The sequence below is a fragment of the Cygnus atratus genome, chromosome 2 (genome assembly GCF_013377495.2).
Source record: "Cygnus atratus isolate AKBS03 ecotype Queensland, Australia chromosome 2, CAtr_DNAZoo_HiC_assembly, whole genome shotgun sequence".
Classification (NCBI taxonomy): domain Eukaryota; kingdom Metazoa; phylum Chordata; class Aves; order Anseriformes; family Anatidae; genus Cygnus; species Cygnus atratus.
In genome coordinates this window covers 95,283,559-95,303,974 of record NC_066363.1, presented here as the reverse complement: position 1 = coordinate 95,303,974, position 20,416 = coordinate 95,283,559, and the positions used below count along the sequence as shown (strand labels likewise).

Here is a 20,416-nt window from a genome sequence, read left to right as displayed (position 1 = left end):
AGGACTGATGGACCAGAAAACAGAAGGACAGAAGGCCTAACACTACATTAACGATTATATTTATGATCCTCACTTGGATGAGGGATCCTCACCTCTTCTCCAGCCCTGGCCCCAACGATTACTTGAGAATTTTACATTCAAATAATACATTGGATCTAAACAAAACAAAACATAAAACAGATGCTAGAAGAGGAACAAAATCTGTTTTCTCCTCACAAATCACCTAAACAGTCTACAGTTTCATGCTTATCCTGTCTTTTACTAGAAACTATTCAAAGAAATACAACAACTGGTATTAGTAGTAGACAGGTATTTGTAAATAGATGGGTATTTGTAAATTGAATGGCAGAATCACATAGCATACACTGCAGATGAGCAATAGCTCAAAATTAAATACAGTAGTTCTAGCAGGGGACTCAAGATGTATAAAAAGTCATTTGATTGTTACCAGGCACAGTGAAAACACCTATGACACTTTAGAGGTCTGTTCAACTTGTTCTTCAAAGGTTTCAATGGTAGTGGTATTATGATCCCTTCAGAGTTTAAATATCCTTTTCATTAGAAAGTCTTTCCTAATTTGTGGCTTAAATATCCACTGATATTATTTAAATCTCTTGCTTCTCAGCCAGATGATGAGGGTAGGACAAGGCAATTTTTTCTGTTTTTAGCAGAACTGTCATATGTTTTGACCATTGTGTCTCCTCTTCTCTACGCAACGTAGATATTTTGCTTTTTCTGATGAGGTATGTTTTAAATCCTGCCATCTTTATACATTTTCCTTAAATCACTCCTGGACACAGTAGGTAGCTGTAGACTTTTGGCACTGGCTAGAGTAAAAGTACACCATTATTTATACATCCCAGTACAAGATTTTTCTTTTTATTTATTTATTTTTTTTTCTACATGGTTTTGCTTATTCATATTCAGCCTGTGGCCCACTGTAACCCCTAGCTCCTCTTACATATAACTATGGCCTGGTGAGCGTTCTCCATTTTTTATTTACCCAGCAGATTATTCCCAATGTAGCACCAGGCATTTGACCTAAATAAACAGAATTCTGTTTTTTCCTGGTTATTTCTTCAATTTGTTAATAAGTTTTTGAATGCTTGTCTAGTCCCCCTGGAGCTTGCTGGCTCCCCCAGGGACCATTGTACATTTGATAACTACACATTGTAGTTCATCTTCCTAATCAGTAAAGACAATATTCAGTGACTCCAGATTTAAGGCACATCCTTTCAGGACTCTCCTTGCTATATCTCTCCATTTTAGGAAGCTATTCTTTTCATGAAAATGAGACTCAGTTTTGTGGACACCCTCTACCTTCACATAGACAGTACTCTCCTAAATTGCTTAAGAAATTGTCACTGGTAGCAAAAGAGGGAAGTTGTACTGCACAGAGGCAGTGTGACTGAAGCACAATACCTAAAATTTTTGAATCATCCTGCTAAATGACCAGATTTAAGACAAGAGAGCACCAACGCGGTTTTGTATACCACAGTTCTACCAGGATGAACTGGTATTGAAACATTTGACAGTATGTTGAAAACTATTTTTAAGGAGGATTTCAATTGGAAGGGACCTATTAAAAGTTTCCACATTGTCACAACTAATAGCCTTGGAGCTGAAAAAAGTTACTGTCTATGCATTTGCATGTGGTGTGCTAGAAAATTGCTACTACTCATGCTGTTACTGTTTATTAGTCTTCAACAGGATGTACTGATCACTAATATAAAAAATTACTAGTCAGGAAGACATGAATGGCCACAATTTAACTACACTGCTTCTGATATGCAGATACATTGGAGTTGATACTCCATGTCTTAGGTACACCTAAGATTTAGTTCACCAAACTAAGTTTTTTGATTGCAAGTAAAGCACTCCAGTAAGGATGTCAGAAGCAAATTTTCCCAATTCCTTAATTTATTCCCTTTTTGCATGTAAAATGATTCTTTAAGGATAGAGTTATGTTTTCCATAAGAATCCAGCTATATTTGCTACCCAGGATAAACAAAACTCAATTTGTTTTACGTCCTTATTGTTACATGAAACTAGTGAGTCTTTATATTTCACTATTCACATTCTGCTCAGCAAACAAAATTCTGTATTCCTTTATTTACTTTTCCCCAAAGTTCATATCTGACTATCCAAAGGTGATCCTTAATCTTGGGGGGGGGAGTGGGGGGGGAGGGGGGGAGGGAGTGGGGCACAGCCATTGTTAAGGATTTTATTCTCATTTTGTACGTATGCGGCTGAGGTAGAGAAATCTGAATCCACTGATTCTGGATGTTTACCACCACAGACTCTGGATATTTGACATGATACATTTCAAACTTGATTTTTTCAGAGTTTTAACTGAATATTTTGTGTCTGTTGGATTATATTCTTTCAACATTATTCACAGAAAGAAAATCCACAAACTGGTTCTGCAGGATATATATTGGACAGTATACCATAAATATAAAAAATATTGAAAGGCAGTTAGTCTCATTATTTATATGAATCCTTACGAGAGCAGGAACCCAAAGTAGTTGGACTCCACTGAATTGTATTTAAAATAATAGAAGAAACTTTTCCATGGTTGAATAGATGCCCCTGGAGAACAAGATGTTGTATCTGTAGGTGATTCTGGAGAATTGCTAATGTCTCCTTCATTGAAATGGTTGTGGACACCAGACAAGTCAGAACTGAGTAGATGAACACAGACTACATGAAAGCAATCCTGTAATCTCGTGTACCTTGTTCTTGACCACAAAATAGACATTTGTTTATTTGTATCTGTTGAATAAGGAATACCTAGGGCTTTTACTGTAGAAAATCAGTAATGGCTTTTCTAAGAAAACCAATGGTCTTAAAAACATAGCCTACTTCCTAGCCTACTGCCTGGGTTTTGAGTTGAAACTCTTGAATTCTTTGACCGTTTCTTCCCAAAAGGACACAGCAGGTAACCATCCCTCTGTCTTCAAGTTTTCCCAATATGAAGTACCACAAACTTTTCCTCCTACCTACAAGCATGATTTATGTACATTTCAATGCTGTTTGTTTACAATTCAGCTTTACTTTTCCTTTCCAATCTATTCTAGCACCAAAGTCTTCTAGGTTTTCTCTAATGCCTGACAGAAATAGGAAAATGTCTGAAAGCAAGGTGCTTTTTAGGCTCCAGTCAGATGAATCAGCAATGATCTACCACAGTGAAGCACTCTGAAGAATGGATATGTATCTGTCCTTGCAGCTTCCTGTATCACTGCAATCTTCAGTCCCAGTTTTGCAGCTTCCTTCCCTGTTTCCTGACATGCACACAACAGTTGCCAGGATCCTCTCTCAGCTTACAGTTGCCAGGATCCTCTTTCAGCTTCCACTAGCCAAAAGATTTTGGCCCATCTACTCCAATTACATGTTTGACAATGACAATAGTCCTTTAATGGCACCAGTGGAAAAATTGCTTCATTCAGAAAGATGCCAAATTTCAAAAATTACATGGATATTTGAGCTAGACTGGCAGACTGATCTTTATTTATCAGTAAGGTAGGGGAACAAAATGCTGTTACATGTGCTTTGTGTTCTCTGCTGAATACTAAATCATTCCTGAGTGATATTCACAATCTATACGCCAGTAAGTAGTTTGGTCACAGCTATCCCTGGCACCACCTGTTTGACCACTTGCAAAACTAACAGAAGCTGAAAAAAGGGAAATGGCTAGCATGAGTTTGGGAAAAATTACATCTACCTCCAAAATTAAGGCAGCTATTCAAAATCTCATCACAGTGTACTGCAGTTACCCTCTGAACCCTCATGGGCTGTTTTCCCATGCCTCTGGCAGATGTCATTGTCTACTTTTCCAAAGCCAAAATGTTTGCAGATAATCTCATTAACACAACAGTTTCCAGCAAAGATTTTGTGTTAAGGACACCTGGACAACTTTCTCTTTTCAACAGTTTGTCAAGCAGTTTGCAACATGGAGGCTTTCTTTTTCCAGGGAAACACCAAATTGTTTCAGTTTGAGCACTGCCCTTTGAACCTGGGAAAAATGCCTTGCTCACTGCCTGCCTTCTCAGTTTTGTACCATTCTGCCTTTTAAGCTCTTGTTAGAGTTGTCAGGCACAGTCTGTCCAATACTGCAGGAAACAGAAATTGAAGCTCCTGAGTCCACCATAGACTGAGTTGTTTTTCTGTTCAGGCAAATGAGGAATAGAGTTTCTGGCCAAGAAATCCTACTTCTCATATATGATTACCTACTTACTTTTTATTTTTCTGCATTGATTTGCTGGTGATAATTGTGTGTTTTCATTCAAGCTATTAATAAAACGATAAACCATTGCAGATGAAGAAATGACTGTGGAAGTGCAGAACACTGATACTGATGATTCCCAGTTACATTTGGATAATAAGCTACTAATGCGTTTAATATATGTTATACACTGTTAACACTAATCTCATTAAAAAAAAATAATAAAAAAAGACATCTTTGATGTTGTCTTTTCTTTTCCTAGAAATCATGATGATTTGTATCATAGTTCATAAAAAAATGTTAATGAATTAGATATATATCTATCTCAAGCCTGATAGCACCTAACAGCTATAATTGCAAAGGAAAAGCCCATTTATTAAGTACTGGATTTAATTAGCTTCTTTCCATTATTTGGATCTGCTCCAATAGTCCAAGATTTATTAAAAGTTAATGTGAATGTTTTGGAAAGCTTTCCAACCAATGTTTTAAAGATTCTTTTTTTAAAAATTAACATTTTCTACAGGTATTTTCTACAACTATGCCACAGGTATAAAAGCCATGTATTAAAACAGTAATGAAAGAGGAAAAGAAAAGTAATCTGTTAATAGCTGGAATAGCATTTCTAGTTAAAAAGAAAAAAAAGTGTTGTTTTTCCCTATTGTTTGTTTCTTATTGTGAATATCATTCCTTATTTCAATTTCTTATATTTTTTGTATGTTGTTTTCATTTCCCAAGTTAGTGACAACAAAATTTAAAACAGAATTCAGATGTGTTGATGGACTATTGATTGTGTGAGAGATAATCCAGCCCTTCTTCTGCATTTGTCCATAGGATGCGTGGGTTACAATGAAAACAAGTAGGTTTTTTTCCTGTAGGTTAAAGGGAAACATTTGGTTGATTATCAAAATCCTGGGTATGGGCCTGAAGCAGTTCTGAAACAGCCATTATGAAATGGCAAGGAATTATAAAATGGGCAGCTGTTTCCTCTGTTCTTATTGACCCAACAGTACTTCAACTGATAGTAAAGCCATTGGTGTTAAATAGCATCTGTTGCAAAACTGGAAAACATTATAAAGAAACTCAAATTTCAAAGGTTGGCAATAGAAGTCTGTCTAAAATTAGCTATCCAGGTCTTCAGCTGCTCCTCTAGATTAGTTCAGAAGATACATGTCTCACCTCCCCATGACCCCCCATCACATCATTAATACACAGAGGGAATGTGCCAAACTTCCTCCTCACTTGGATGCTCTAGCAGGGTGCAGCTGCCTTGGGCAGAATGCACAGGGCCTCCTTCAGACTTCTGAGGAATAAACACCTTTTGTAAAATCCCCTTGTAATATTTACTGATGATTCTTTCATGTTGCTGTAAATGTTGCTACTATGAAAAAAAGGGAGGAAGGAGAGAAGCAGAGGAAGCAATAAATATTTATCATTAGTGTTGAGCAATAATTTCTAAATTATATTATGAGATGGCGTCTGCAAAATTTTAGTGGGTAGAAATGCTTCAGGGAACATCAGCTAATAGCATCAGTTGTAGATGTGAAGACAAGAACAATCCTTAAGATTGCTTTTGTAAATTAGAATGAGTAACAAATCCCCTCAAGTGCATTGCTGTTCATTAATAATAATGCCCATACAGCAGACAATTTCTGCTCAAAGGATGAGCCTATGAAACTTGGTCAGCAAGATTATGTTTAAAGTGATCCCCTAAAGAGAAAGAGTGAAAGCCTCTTTCTTGTGCACTGCCTGAGAAGGATTTGCCATCTCCATTTCTCACAACTGCTCTCACAAGACCACACAAATGTAATTATTTCCAGCTTTATCTCAGTCTCAGACTAGGAATAAAAACATTACTTGTGTTCTATGAGCTTAGAAACAACTATGACATGTCTTCTGTGAATTACCATTTCAGCAGAAAACTTTATCAAGCAAGCACCTTGTCCTGGCTGCAAACAACCCTTGACAAATCCTAGTGTCTGCAAGGAGGGGCTCCATCTGTGGTCTCTGCTGCTGAGACCATTCCCTTCAGAAGAAGCTCAGGCTGAGGGGATGCAGCAGTCTTGGTGAGTCACATTGCAGGAGAGTATTGCCTCTAAGGGATGGGGTTGGCAGTTTGTGTTCTTTACATGCTGAGGGTCTGCCTCCAGAAGCAACTTTTGGCAACCAGTTGCTAAACATCAAAGCAAGCCTTCAGAGAGCACAAATGCTAACTTGAAAGAGCTTAAGAGAAAAAAAAACAAAAACAAAAACAAAAACAACAACAACAAAAAAAACACACACACAAACAAAAAATAATAATAATAAAAAACACCTCTCCAAGACCCTCTTCAGATTCAGTTTCCAGAAATGACTGTACTAAGGACTGGGTACTAAGTGGATCGGTGCAGTTTTTCCGACGGCTGTTGACTGCTGCTATAGATCTATAGTTTCTATGTGTATGTGGATTTTCTTCTAGGAAAATACCTGGAAATATTTCAGACCATTATGTGTACAAAACACAGTACTTTAAACAGGTAATAAAACTCATATTTTTTTCTAAGTACCTTTCTGCATCTTCCAAGCACTTTCTTTTAAAAGTAACTGCACATATTTAAAACATTATGAAACAAATACAACCGATACGTAAGTTTGAAACTGCATACATAATTGTAATGAAAATAAAATTGTTTGTAACCTACCTTGGAACTGCGTAAACTTGATGGTTCCCATCCTCTCTCCATTTCTGAAAACAACTTGACCCTAAATAAAATAAATAAATAAATGTTAAAAGTTTTATAAATCTCTCCTAATATAGTTTCATTAGAACTGCAGTTATTTTTCATTCATTGTTAAAATACCCAAGTAAGGTTTAAACACTGAAGATAGTAGATTCAGCCAAGATTGAAATAACTCAGTTAACATCTCCTTAAAGATTTCTTCCACATACTTCAAATGGCCTTAGAAAGTTGATCAGTGTCATCACCCACAGTTCGAGTGTGAAAATGGAGGTACAATAAAGCCAACAACTTGCTGAATCCCCGATGACTGTTTTTATCTAGGATATGAAAGTTATTAAAAGTCATGCAAGAAATGGTTCTACATTTCATTCATCATATGGTTCTCCAAATGGCTCTTTAATCTACTTATATCAATGAGTATGGATACCAGAAGCTTTTATGGTGTGTTTTTGTACTATATCAGCATCTATTTTCGAAGCGTTATTTTTTAAATGTGATCCCTGTAAGACAGTGCTACCCTTTGTTATGTTACATGTTGTTACACTTTAAAATAAGGTCACCTCATCACCTATCCCTGAGGCTGAATCTCCTCACATATCCCTAGCAAATTACTCCCATCTTTCATCCCATCTTTCTGAGTTCAATTAAGAATACATCTTTTTAATTTTCTCCTTACTTCAGCTATTTTATGATGGAGTGTGAAAGAACAGGTTTTCATTCATTTATGCTAAGTAGTATTTTTAATATTTTGAATTTACAGTGGAATGCTGAATGCTGTCAATATAGATTGCTGTTTTACTCCACCCCCAGTTTGGATAATTATTATCATCCATCTCCATTAATCTTTGTTTTAGCAGATATTAGGATAAGAGAAACCAAAAAAGCATGTAAGGCTACATACATTTCTTTGTGTGTAAGTCCCATTGTGGATAACCTTTCTGGTCACAAAGGATGCAAAACACAGTCATATTCAGTTTACAGAACAATGCAAGAAAAAAAACTTAACTTTTACACTTGCCATAAAATCTAATCTTATAAAAATTGATTATACTATTGTACTGATATGCTGTCAATCGGAATTTTAAAAGCAGAAAGAGACTGAGTCACTGAAATCAGCTGGAACCATACCAAGGGTGTGTAGTGCTCTTGGGCCTACAAAACACTCACCCCATGTTTCCTGCAAAGCTACAGAATACCATTCCCCTTTGGTAAATACAAGAAGACACATTTCAACAAGTGTAAGCTACCATGTGATAAGGATTAGAAACCAAAAAGTCCAATTTGTGACAAAAAAGAGAGCAAGAGAAATGAGCAGTGGTAACAACACAGATTCTCTCGACAGCTACAGAAGTGCACAGGAACTGCTCCAGTCGAAGTCCAGCTGGAAATAAATCTAATTCAGTGGCTACTACCAGAGCTCAGGGAGATGACATAAAACATTAGCAGGCAGATTTATGCATGCACCTTAGCAACTTTCATCTAGATCTCCCTTAGTTTGGAGTAGTATTTAATATCCCTTAATTTGTTTGAACATAATCATAAAACAATTGCCTACTTCATTTAAATAAAAATTGTAGAAAACATTAAAGAAAAGACTTGTAAAAGGTGCTGTGCAAGTATCACTTATGGCAGATATATAGCAGCACAAGGTCAATGCAGTCATAAATTTTTGCTAAATTCTCAGTTCTGTGGCCTGTGACAAAGAATTCTATAGATAAATTTTTAACAGTGTGGATAAATTACTTTTTGATTTGCTTTTAAATTTCTTGCCTTTTACTTTAACTCTGTCTCCTCTTATTCTTTCATTACAAGATAATAGTATTGCAAGTTGTAGTTTACTGGAGTGCTGGAGATAAGCATACAGCAAGAATCATTGCTATCATCTATGATGACAGTCATCTATGACTACCATCTATTATTGACAGTATAATATACCAACTCATGAATTTTTCTGGATTCCCAGTGCAATTGGTTTGCAATATTATCATTGCCTCTTGTAATATCACCATACATTTTCATCATTCAATAGGACAGACATATACCATATGCATCTGCTGACTAGAGATAAATATATACAAACTCATTGGCATGTTATGAAACTATCAATTGAACATAGATGAGATCTGAATGTTCTGAATAAATGTAAAAGAATGGATAAAATACATATGAGGAAAAATATTATCTATATTTATATATAAATTGAGTTACAGAACTATTTGTTTTTAACAACTCTTTGCTAAGATTTATTAGACTCATCTAACCAGTAGAAAAATAAAGATATGGATGATGAGGAGGAAAGAATTATAGAATAACTCATGTGAAAATGTCCTTTTTATCTACAAAATTATTCAATCACAATATTTTACCTTCAAAAAAGCTTACTGAATAATGTTAAAAAGTAAAATGGGTTATTAAAAGGAATAAAAAATTTCTAAATACAATTTAATGAGTCCTGACATTGTCTTGGGTATTGCTGACAAACTACAGCCATTATTTTATAAAACACAAGACTATTACATTTGGGGTAAAAAGGCTAAACAAACATACAATATTTTTTTAATATTCTACTTTGTAAACTGATACTATTGCTATTAAGATTGCTATTATGGCTATTAACCAGTCAGTCTTTCAGAAATCTGTTTTGTAGAAACAATGGGCTTATGGATAGAAACCATGGATTTATGGTATAAGAAGTGAGTTAAAATCTGATGGTGTTCTATGGTCCACAGACACAGACACAGACACAGACACAGACACAGACACACAGACACAGACACAGACACAGACACAGACGCAGACACAGATTTCTAGGTTGGAAGAGACCTCAAGATCATCGAGTCCAACCTCCGACCTAACACTAAGTACTCCACTAAACCATATCACTAAGCTCTACACCTAAACGTCTTTTAAAGACCTCCAGGGATGGCGACTCCACCACCTCCCTGGGCAGGCCCGTTCCAATGCTTAATAACCCTTTCGGTAAAGAAGTACTTCCTAACATCCAACCTAAAACTCCCCTGTCGCAACTTTCGCCCATTCCCCCTCGTCCTGTCACCAGGCACGTGGGAGAACAGACCAACCCCCACCTCACTACAGCTTCCTTTAAGGTAACTGTAGAGAGCGATAAGGTCGCCCCTGAGCCTCCTCTTCTCCAGGCTGAACAAGCCCAGCTCCCTCAGCCGCTCCTCGTAAGACTTGTTCTCCAGACCCCTCACCAGCTTGGTCGCCCTTCTCTGGACTCGCTCGAGCACGTCCATGTCCTTCCTGTAGCGAGGGGCCCAAAACTGAACACAGTACTCGAGGTGTGGCCTCACCAGAGCCGAGTACAGCGGGACAATCACCTCCCTAGACCTGCTGGCCACACTGCTTCTTATACAGGCCAGGATGCTGTTGGCCTTCTTGGCCACCTGAGCACACTGCTGAACACATTTTGTTTGTTATCAATATATCACACCATAAGATTTAGCTAGAGAGTTATTTTCTTTATGGTTGAGATCCATAAATTATTAAAACTTTTTTTTTTTTTTTTATTTAAATAGTGTCCAGCACATGTGCGAGAACAGACTGGAGTTTATGGTGTGACCCATGATAAGGACAAGATCTGATGAAATCCATGTGGATATAACAACAGCCAAAATGCTCACTGTGTTTTGGTGACAATAGGCATAGTTAGATACTGATTAGCAAAGGGAACAGTGATTATACAGATGAGAAGTACTTTTCAAAAGAAAAGTAACAGAAGTAATGTCAATACTGACTTCAGAACATGATTCTTGGATTCAAACAATATTTCCCAGTCATGTAATTATTTTACTTCAAGAGATGCAAAATATGGTCTCTTCCCTTAACAAACATTTCAATCACCTAAAAAGTGAATTAAGTTCACTTAGATCAAACCACATATTTTATTATACATTAAAATAGTTAATCAGAAAGAGATTTCTTCTTCATTTAACACACATCATCCCAATGGATACCAATAGAAATCACACAGAAATCATAGCGCCTCTTTTATTTTCTTCGATCTACAATCTACAGACTTTTTGTTTTCTTTCTTTTAAAGTCATTTTCTTCACCTGTTGCAAAAGTGATGCTACAGTAAATACCAATTCTACAACAGATCTGCCCAACTCTGCGCTGTGGACAAGCACCTTTGCATTGGCAATTATTCTTGAAAAGTTGATGGGAAGAAAATAGTAAATGTGTGACTTGGAGACTGATACACAGCAATGTGAACAGAAGGTGGAAGAGAAGCTGAATAAGCTCAGTCTGGCACAGAGTTCTTGAAATATATTTCATTAGTGCTAAAAGCTGTAGAAGTTCATGTTGTGGGTTTTTTTGTTTGTTTTGCTTATTTGTTTTGTTTTGATTTAGTGATATCTCCAAGTCCAGCTGCTTTTCTTGTAATTGTTTGGCCTCTTTTTTTTTTTTTTTTTTTTTTTTTTTTCCTAAAAAGCCACAGTTTTTTAATGTGCATTTCAAATGATGAAAACCAGAACTGGACCAAACATTTCAATGTTAGTCTTACAACTGCCACATACAAGAATATGACCTTCCTGTTTCTTCTGCACACTGCCTTCTTCTATGTGCTCCATTTTTTATAAACCTAGCATTGTTTTTGTCCTACTTGCAGACACTTGGTTATACAGCATAACTGCATTTCATCTCATTACTAAAAAGACAGTTTCCCCTTGGAAATGTACAGTCTCCCTAGATGTACAATCTTCGTCTTCTTTTCTTGAATTTATGTCATTTTAAGTCATCGGTCCTTTATTTGTGGTGAGAGTAAGAAGTTCACAACAATCATCCATTCATACTCATAAAATATTAGCCAACATTAGTTTTAGTTTAGACACATGGGACTTCCCCTGTCATCATAGCATTGTTAGTCATTTGTCTACCCGTGGAAGCAGCTCTTTCATATATTTTAATTTTTTCTTGGTTGATATTAAGTAGTTATCTTTGCTCTATTATGAACATATTAAGTTCTTTTCTAGCTATGGAGCTATGGAGCACTAGTATTTATTAGAATTTTCTTTGCATTATCACTGACAGTTTTATTATTTCTGCTCTGGACATAGGCCCATGCCAATATTAAAATTCTTTCATTTCTCATAAACTGAAATGCACAGCCAACACATTTTTTCATTCATGTCTTTTGCTTCCTTCATCACTCTATAAAAGACGAGTTCAGAACATTTCTAACTGCTCTGTCAGTCAGGGACAGGTCTACACTTCAACTATCACTTCATTTACTTTATTTCTGCAAAGTGTCTCAAGTATGTTCATCAGATAAATTAACAGCATTTATTTCATGATTTTCCATACCATGCCTACAAAAAAAGTCTGCTTTAGTCCATGCATTTTCCAATGTGCCACTACTTTTCAGGGGTTCCTCCTCAGTTCCACTCCACTGGCAAGCAATCTGGGATACTGTGCCCTACGGGCAGGTCATCTACCCGTATAACAGTGCTTATCCCCGGTGGGTTTCCCTGAAATGCCCATAGCCTACATAGTCACACTAGTTCCAAAAATGACTGTCAGTAGTTTTTTCCAAAAATAAACTATCTCGGTCACTTTGGGGGTTCTTCAGTTATATATGTGAGATAACATAAACCATTTAAATAAAGGGCTGCAGAAATACCTGAAAAAGAGTGGGATCACTAAGGCAGATGAAGTTGTGTTTTTTATTGATAGAACAGTGTCTTATTGCGAAAGAATATAAAGTATTGGCAGACCTGTAATTAAACCATCCCTTTAAGCTTCATAATATCTGCTGAAATGAAGGTGTTCTTCTGATCCTTTACTGTCCAGTCCAATAAACATAGGAGACAAGGAGGGTGAAGCATCAGAGGACAGCAAACCTGAGAGCTTGCCAACACCCAAAGGGCAGGTACTGCTCTGCCATGTGGCTCCCAGCTGCACAGCCCTACACTTTCCTACTGGCAGCTCAGCACTCATTGGGCCCCTAAGTGGGCTACTGCAGCCTGTTAAACCAGCAAGATGTATTCAGCTATTTTTGGTTTGGTTTGCTGGGGGTGTGGGGGGTTGGGGGTAGGGGGGGTGGGGATGTTGTTTCTGAATTACTTTTCAGTGCCAGACTCCAAACCAGCACAAAGGAGCAGCTAGCAGGAAGAAGCATGGCACCCTTTGTTAGTCCCAGAAGCCTTTTGGTGTTATCAGGCAATCTGCACAGCCTGCTACACGTCATACACACTGACATAGATTTACTCATGCAGGACTCTTTATCTATAGCCATGCCTTCCTGGCCATGCACAGAGCAAGCTGGATCTTGGCTCCACAATGCCTAGATGATGAAGAGCTACAGGCTGTGAACCATAACCTCTTCCACCCTCCAAACATAACCTTTAAGACAACAGTAACCCAACAATTTTTTCATCAGTGTAAATCTAATCTCACTTCTGAAAAAATAGCAAACTTTCAGCCTGCACAGAACTCTTCTGGTTTCGACCTAGTTATGTCACTGAACTAGCTGGAGACAAAGGAGTCCTTGAGCATAGGTGGAGAGAGGATATGAGACAGGCAGAAATAACACTGTCACCCCCCTAAGGACAAAGAAGTAGTCATCACCTCTGGAACAGGGCGAGGTGAACAAATGCAGGGGGTGAGGAAAATTATAATGGTTTGTAAAACCAACAATGCTCCTGAATCCTGAGAATTTTATATCTGTGAATAAAATGTTTTTTAGAACATGTGATTAAAGCAGATCTAGTTACTGCAGTTTTTCAAGACTCAAGACTATTTTCAGTAAAGATGTTTCTGTCAAATTTTTCAAAATGGAACATTTAAATTTGAAATGTTTTATGATCCAACAGGATTTTTTTCCCTGCCTGTTTTCTCTCATAAGACATTTTCTAAGAGAAAGGGGTAACTGAATACTGGTGTCTGGAGAGCAGCAGAAGCAAAGCAGCTTAAAGAACAGGTGTGAAGAATCTGGTCTTGGTTAACATTTTCTAAATGAAGCATTACCATTGTTCTCAACTAAATATGTACTTGTGTTCTAGCTATGACAGAGTAGGCTTTAAAAAAAAAAAAAAAAAAGGAAAAAAGGAACATGCTTACTTCTAAGTATTAAATATTTTCCTGCTCCACAGGAATAATGCTTGAAAAAAAATATTTGCAAATGAGTAAGTTTTCCAAACATGAATACATGGGTTTTGGAGAAAGAAGGTGGGAAAGAAAGATTAATTGACAGAATAGATGAAATACACAGATGTTGCTACAGAGGTAGAGTGTGCAGAAAAATAAAAATAAATAAATAAATAAATAAATAAAAACAACAGGTAATTATGATGGTGATGGAAAAGGAAAATGGAGAACTGGTGATCATCAAATCCTGTAATATTATAACCAGGAGATGTTCATCAAAATTATTAGGACATTGGTCTATAACACAAAAAATCAGTAGCATTTTTCATTTTGTTTCTTTGCACAGCAGGCAGCAAACTTATGAAACTTGCATTGAGTGTGGATTGCATGTTTATTTTGTTTAGAAACGGGTCTGGGAGGTGGACCGCTCTACTGACCTCATGAGACATTTCATACGTTCCTATGTAGCTGCTTCTGTGATCTCTTTGTAGACAGAAGAGTAAATGGGAAAACAGCTTTATCTCAGCATTCAGGAAACATTCATGACCTTTTACATAGGTTACAGAAAATGCTTCAACATGAGTGACGTACAGGATAAGCAGATGTACAGGTTCGCATCAGAGGCCATTTGGAAATATTTGGAAATGAACACAGGAGAGAGACATACAAAAGTGTCACTTTTTTTTCTTTTTCTTTTTTTTTCTTTTTTTTCTCTTTCTTTTTCTTTTTCTTTTTCTTTTTCTTTTTCTTTTTCTTTTTCTTTTTCTTTTTCTTTTTCTTTTTCTTTTTCTTTTTCTTTTTCTTTCTTTTTCTTTTTTCTTTTTCTTTTTTTTTTTTTCCCCAGAGCCAAACTGTTTTGGAAAAAAATATCCAGCAATTTTCATTTTAAAATATGGGCTTGGTGCCTTATATTTGACAAGAAAACATCTCTGTTAACAACAGCTTGTATAAGTAAACTGCAGCACTGGCCATTTGTGCTCTGTGTTTCGGCATACATCTCTCTTAACAGCATATAAGCCTATAGAATAAATCACAGTCTCCAGAAACTGGTTATATATATATATATACACTCACATATATATATATTCAGTAGGACCTATTTTTCACCTGTGATAATACCAGAGAATGGCATAATGCAGTAAGAGAGATTGCATAGTTCCTTTAGTATGAACCATCTTGAATTACATGTCCTTCCCAAAAAACAAGATTCCTCAAAAAATACTACACTTTAAATCCCCTAATATCTCTCCAGAACATGACAGGAATGACAGAGAGCCCAGCTTCCACAGCCGGGGTGGAAGAAATGGTAACTGAGGACCAGCACCTTAAGTCTCAAATTTAAGGTTTGAAACCTTAAGGTTTCCTTAGGGATAAAACAATCAATTGTAACAACTTTGTGTGTCTATCATGCCATACATAAGTGCAAATATACATTACTATAAGCCTTACCATGCTTATCAAGCTTCCACTAAGCTCTTTCTAAAATGAGGGGTTGCAGTCTCTTCAACCTCTCCTTTATAGAAGAGGGGATTTTTTTTTTCCCTAACTCCAGCCTTTACACCCCTTTTTCAATTTTCTTATTCATTTCCTAAGGAAGGCTATCTATAACTGAAACACAGGATATCTTTTGAAAGGATGGTCTTGCTGTGTACAAGGGTGCCTCTATTTCTACCTAATATTTTGCTACCTGAACTTTACCACATTTGGGGCAGACATGCATCTCCATTTCCAGGGAAGTGCAGGAATCAGACAAGGAATGGACAGAATTTCTTTGGATGGAGTTTCTTCTCAGCTCAGGGGAGAAGATGATGTCCAGTCATCAGTTGTCCTTGCATAAAAGTGTGCTGTGGCCAGCACATTGTCATGAGATAAACCCAGACTAAGCTGTTCCATTAGATTAGCATTTAGATGTATACATACAATTTTACACAGCTATGCTGAAGTGAGACAGCACAATCATAGCTTTTTTGTTTAGCACAGCAAGCTGAAGTAGTGAACATCTGAGCACTCTGTTTTACACACAGAGGCAAGTCTAAGGGAATGCTGTTCCTGACAAGACAGCAGCAATTCTTAAGCAGGTGGAGATATGGAAAAAAAGAGTATATTAACCAGAAAATCATGCAGAAAATCAAACAGTATCGCACATGCTGGCTAGTGCAGATGAAGAAAAAATAAATCTAGTACCTTTATGCTTTGTCACTCATACTAGAATGTGCTTGTACACATTCAGCTAGGTTTATGATTAGCAGAAGGCAAAATACAATCACAATTAGTTGTCCTAGCTTTAAAAGCATGACAAGAAAGAAATTAAAATAGATACCTGACAAACTTTTTTCACAAGTATTTCTGAATACTGTGGGAACAAACTAACAGACACTGAAGTTGTTTGCAACAAGTACTTCCATGTCTGGTGGTATAACTGACTACTAACATTTAGCCAGTTTCCTGATCTGTGGATGGCTTGTGAAGCACAAGCCAAATAATGCCTTCACTCTTGATGCAATCTCTTTGAGATGTGTGTACAAACATTGGATGTAAATAACCTGTCTTTCAGGGTGGCAAGAGAAGAGGAGGAAGAAATAGTCTGTAGCACTGGGACTAGAAATTCAAACCCTTTTCAGTGTGTATTAAAAAAAGTAAATTTGAACTGCAGAGGTGATGTTGAGAATTGTTCTTTTGAGGTTGAGTCCCTGATGATTTCAGTTTCTTGCTCTGTGTGTCTGTAGAAACAGCATAACAGCATATTATATTCCACCACCAATGTGTGTGTGTTTTTTTTTTTTACTGTTTTTGTAAGAATGAATCAGAAGAGATGGCATAAAGCCTTTTAAGGACACCGTACTAAGCAGCAGTGTTATCTGTTCAACAGTGCAATTTCATATGATGTTCTGAAGTAATTTCTTCCATTCTCTTCAAACTCCATTAATCCCAGTGGAGAGAACAGCACAGGCTGCATTTCATTTGTTCTGATGATGACCCAAAAGACGGTAGGAGCCACTACCTATCCTCTGCATACTTCTTCCTGCCCCATCTCTGTCACATCTGCTGAACACAGTACATTGCTTTGTTTACCACACTTTATCCACTAAAAAGCCAGCCTATGTTATTAACAAGGTCTTTGCATCCAAAGCAGAGCACACTGGTATTATTCACGTGCATGTGATCTCACCACAGAGATCTTTTGACTATTATTGTTCTAAGTGACGAAACTTTTATTCAAAATTGCCTTAATGAGTAAGAAAAAGAAAAAAAGGCATGCAGACCAGCCAGTTTTACAAATTAATGTTTCAAGTATGAATACCTGTTAGCCTTGGATGATTCTTACTACTGGCTATAGAAAAGACTACAATAGGAGACTCATTTTCAGTCTTCCATGGCTACTCTACATCTGAAAACTCCCCTGCAGGCAGAAACGTGAGCTGACACCTATCAGGAAAGACATTTGGAAATAGATAGAAGTCTGTTGTTTTATTGCACCCATGTCTAGAACAAAAACACTGAGCTTCCCTCCTTACCCAACACTAGCTCTCACACAGGAACTCAAATATTTCTATTCAATATTCTTGAAATGTCTCTAGTGACTGCAGGATTTTAAACCTTTCTATGGCAAATCAATTAAGGTAATTCAAAGCATAGGAACTATCCAGGTCATTAATTTTCTAATATATAGTTCACGGTGGCAGTCACTAAGAGGCTGATTTTCCATTTCATAATGGAACAAAGATAATATCTCATCTAAACTTACAGCAAGTTTCTAACAGCTGTTTATTTTAACCCAGTTGTAGTTTTGGCTTTGCTTGCCAACTTTCAGAATTATTATAGCAATTAAGATGGCTTTTTCTATAAAGCTAAAGAGCCCAGACTAAACTATTTCTAATCTTAGGGCCTTTAGAATCACCTTTCTTTAAAATTTCAGATTTTGTTTATATTGCTTTCTATATCAGCAAGCGCTCTTGAAGACAGCTATGTTTGATGATAATGAAGTAGATGTTTCATCGTCTTCCACTTCCTTAGTGCTACATCCCTTCAGGTGATACTTTCATGAGCATCAAATTCTGACCAAAAGCTGCAGAGAATAGTATTAGTGGCACTGGGCAGGGACATTTTAACAGACTTGCCGGTGGCAGGAATGAGGTTTAGCCAATGGATTTTTTTTATAAAATCAAATTAAGCCCTTTTTGTTGTCCATTTTAATCCTTCAGGGTGTTCTAACCTGTGCCAACAGCCTGCAGAGTATCAATGAGATATAGTTGGAATATTTTTGAAACTTTATAGATTCTCAATTTATATCCCTGCAGCAGTTTCAGTGAGAAAAGACTTCTTTTTCCATGTTCTTCAGAAAACAGTCAGATCCAGAGACCCTGGAAGATGCTCAGTTCAGCCCCTGCGTTGTGAAAGACCAGCATCACATCTCATTAGATCCTACACAGTGTAAGAGCTTTCCAGCTGGTATATATCAGAGCTCTCAAAGGTGTAGCTCTCTTCAGATGCCATAAAGTGATTCTTAGAGTAATGGGACTACTTTGGGTTCACTTTTCCCACATTTTCAGAACACTGCTGTGAAGGCTTACTGATATTTAAACATCTTTCTACTGTGATGGATTTATTAATTTTTTTTTTTTAAGAAATACTTTATTGATTCAAATACATCCTCTGCCTAAAATTAATTTTAAATCAATGTTACACTAAAAAATTGAAACATATATAGAATGCACACTCATTTAAAAGAAAAAGTGTATTTAAAAAAAAAAAAGATATTTGTAAACCCTTCATGATTCCTATATACATTATTATGGGGATAAAAACAGGGCAACATATTGTATTTCATTGTCAACCCTTAAGTAAAACTAGATAATTTGCAGAAATAAGGAAAAATTCTAGTTATTGGTAAATTGAGTCCACTTTTTTGCATTTTTTCTAACTCAAGGTCTTGTGTAAAGTCCAGTTAATCACATGGAATAGCTAAGGGCTGGACATCTCTTTTTTTTTTTTTTTTTTTTTTTCCCCTCCAATGTTCTTGTAGCCTAGACGGTATCTACACTGTGTCATGCAGACTAATTCAGATGCACCCAAGCAAGTGAACTGGTAAATCTACATAGGAACACATGATCTGTTTGAGTCTGAAAGTACACTCAGATTCCCAGGGTGCCAAGCTTGGTCTAGTGAATCTCTTTTCTCAGCTCTGACATAATTAAAACAGCTTCTGGACACAAAGTGATATGCACAGATCTTTAAAGTACTGCTCTCAGTTCTAACTTCAAGAGGAGCACAGGCAGAAGGAGAATCAGTAAATTTGTACCAGGATAGAGTTACTACCCATCCATGCATTTGCAGGGGGCTGTTTTCACGTCTAAGCCCTTGGAATTATAAAACTCCGCACGGTGAGTTTTTAGCTTCCATCGTTCCCATCAGGAGACTGTGTATGAACCTTGACATTTTAAGTTTTCTTCCATATGCTTTTTTCTTTTTTAAGTCTTACAGTACAATTTGAAATAAACAGCTCTTTCCCCTATGTTTGTCAGCTGATATTTACATAGAGAACAAGTAGTTCTCCTCTTGGCATACCAGGTATTCTCTCAGCCATCACGGGCTAAGTTAAAAACAGCGGAGTTATCTTTCCACTGGAAAAAAAAAAATAAGAAAAAAAAGATATTATATAGAAGGTCGGCTTTTACCTACCCTGTCCAAAATACCTCTCTTGCATATAATACACTATGTTCCAGAACAGCAGCAGGGTTTTAATATCAGCATACTGATGGTGAGACTGGGGAAGAACCCTCCAAACTACTGCTGCCTGAATCTTGGACAACTACATTATGTTTAAATGGTTCTGGTGTGTCTAAAGCAGCCAGCTGCCTCACTGCATACCCTTGCATTTTTCACTCCTGAATCTCCTCCAGTCTCTCTTACTGTAATCTTCAAGGTCCTTCAGTTCTGCCCAGGTGATATTTTAATTGTCCTCTATCTTAAGAGTGCCTTTCAACTCCATGTTATCAACAAGTTGCATCAATAACTCTTCCTTTTATTGCTAGGCATAAATTAAAATATCTGGTAACATGAGTTCGAGAACTGATGTTGGCATTTTGGGGAAACTCTACTAGGAAAGTTCCTAGCCCTTTCAGTCCAGCCTGGGACCAACCTCTACCAGCTGCATTTATTAGTCATTTTTTCTTGTGGCAGTACATCAAACAATTACATTAAACCCAAACAGATTCCCTCTGTTCCATTTGCCATGCAGTCAGAGAGGTCAGCAGCTCATGAGGTAGAGCTGACAAATGTATTGGGCATAGTCCAAAGAACGGACAACCTGAGCTTAAAGTCCTGGCTTTGGTTTGGTACATTCTACTAACATGTAGTGTAAATG

The 20,416-nt window shown here is 36.9% G+C and overlaps 1 protein-coding gene across 1 annotated transcript in view; it reads right to left on the bottom strand.

Annotated features, from left to right (window-relative positions):
* GABBR2 (gamma-aminobutyric acid type B receptor subunit 2) overlaps positions 1-20,416 on the bottom strand; it is a 473,013-nt gene that overhangs the window by 191,822 nt on the left and 260,775 nt on the right. The window contains 1 exon segment of the mRNA XM_035550670.1: positions 6,904-6,964. Within this exon segment, the coding sequence (XP_035406563.1) occupies positions 6,904-6,964 (61 nt within the window).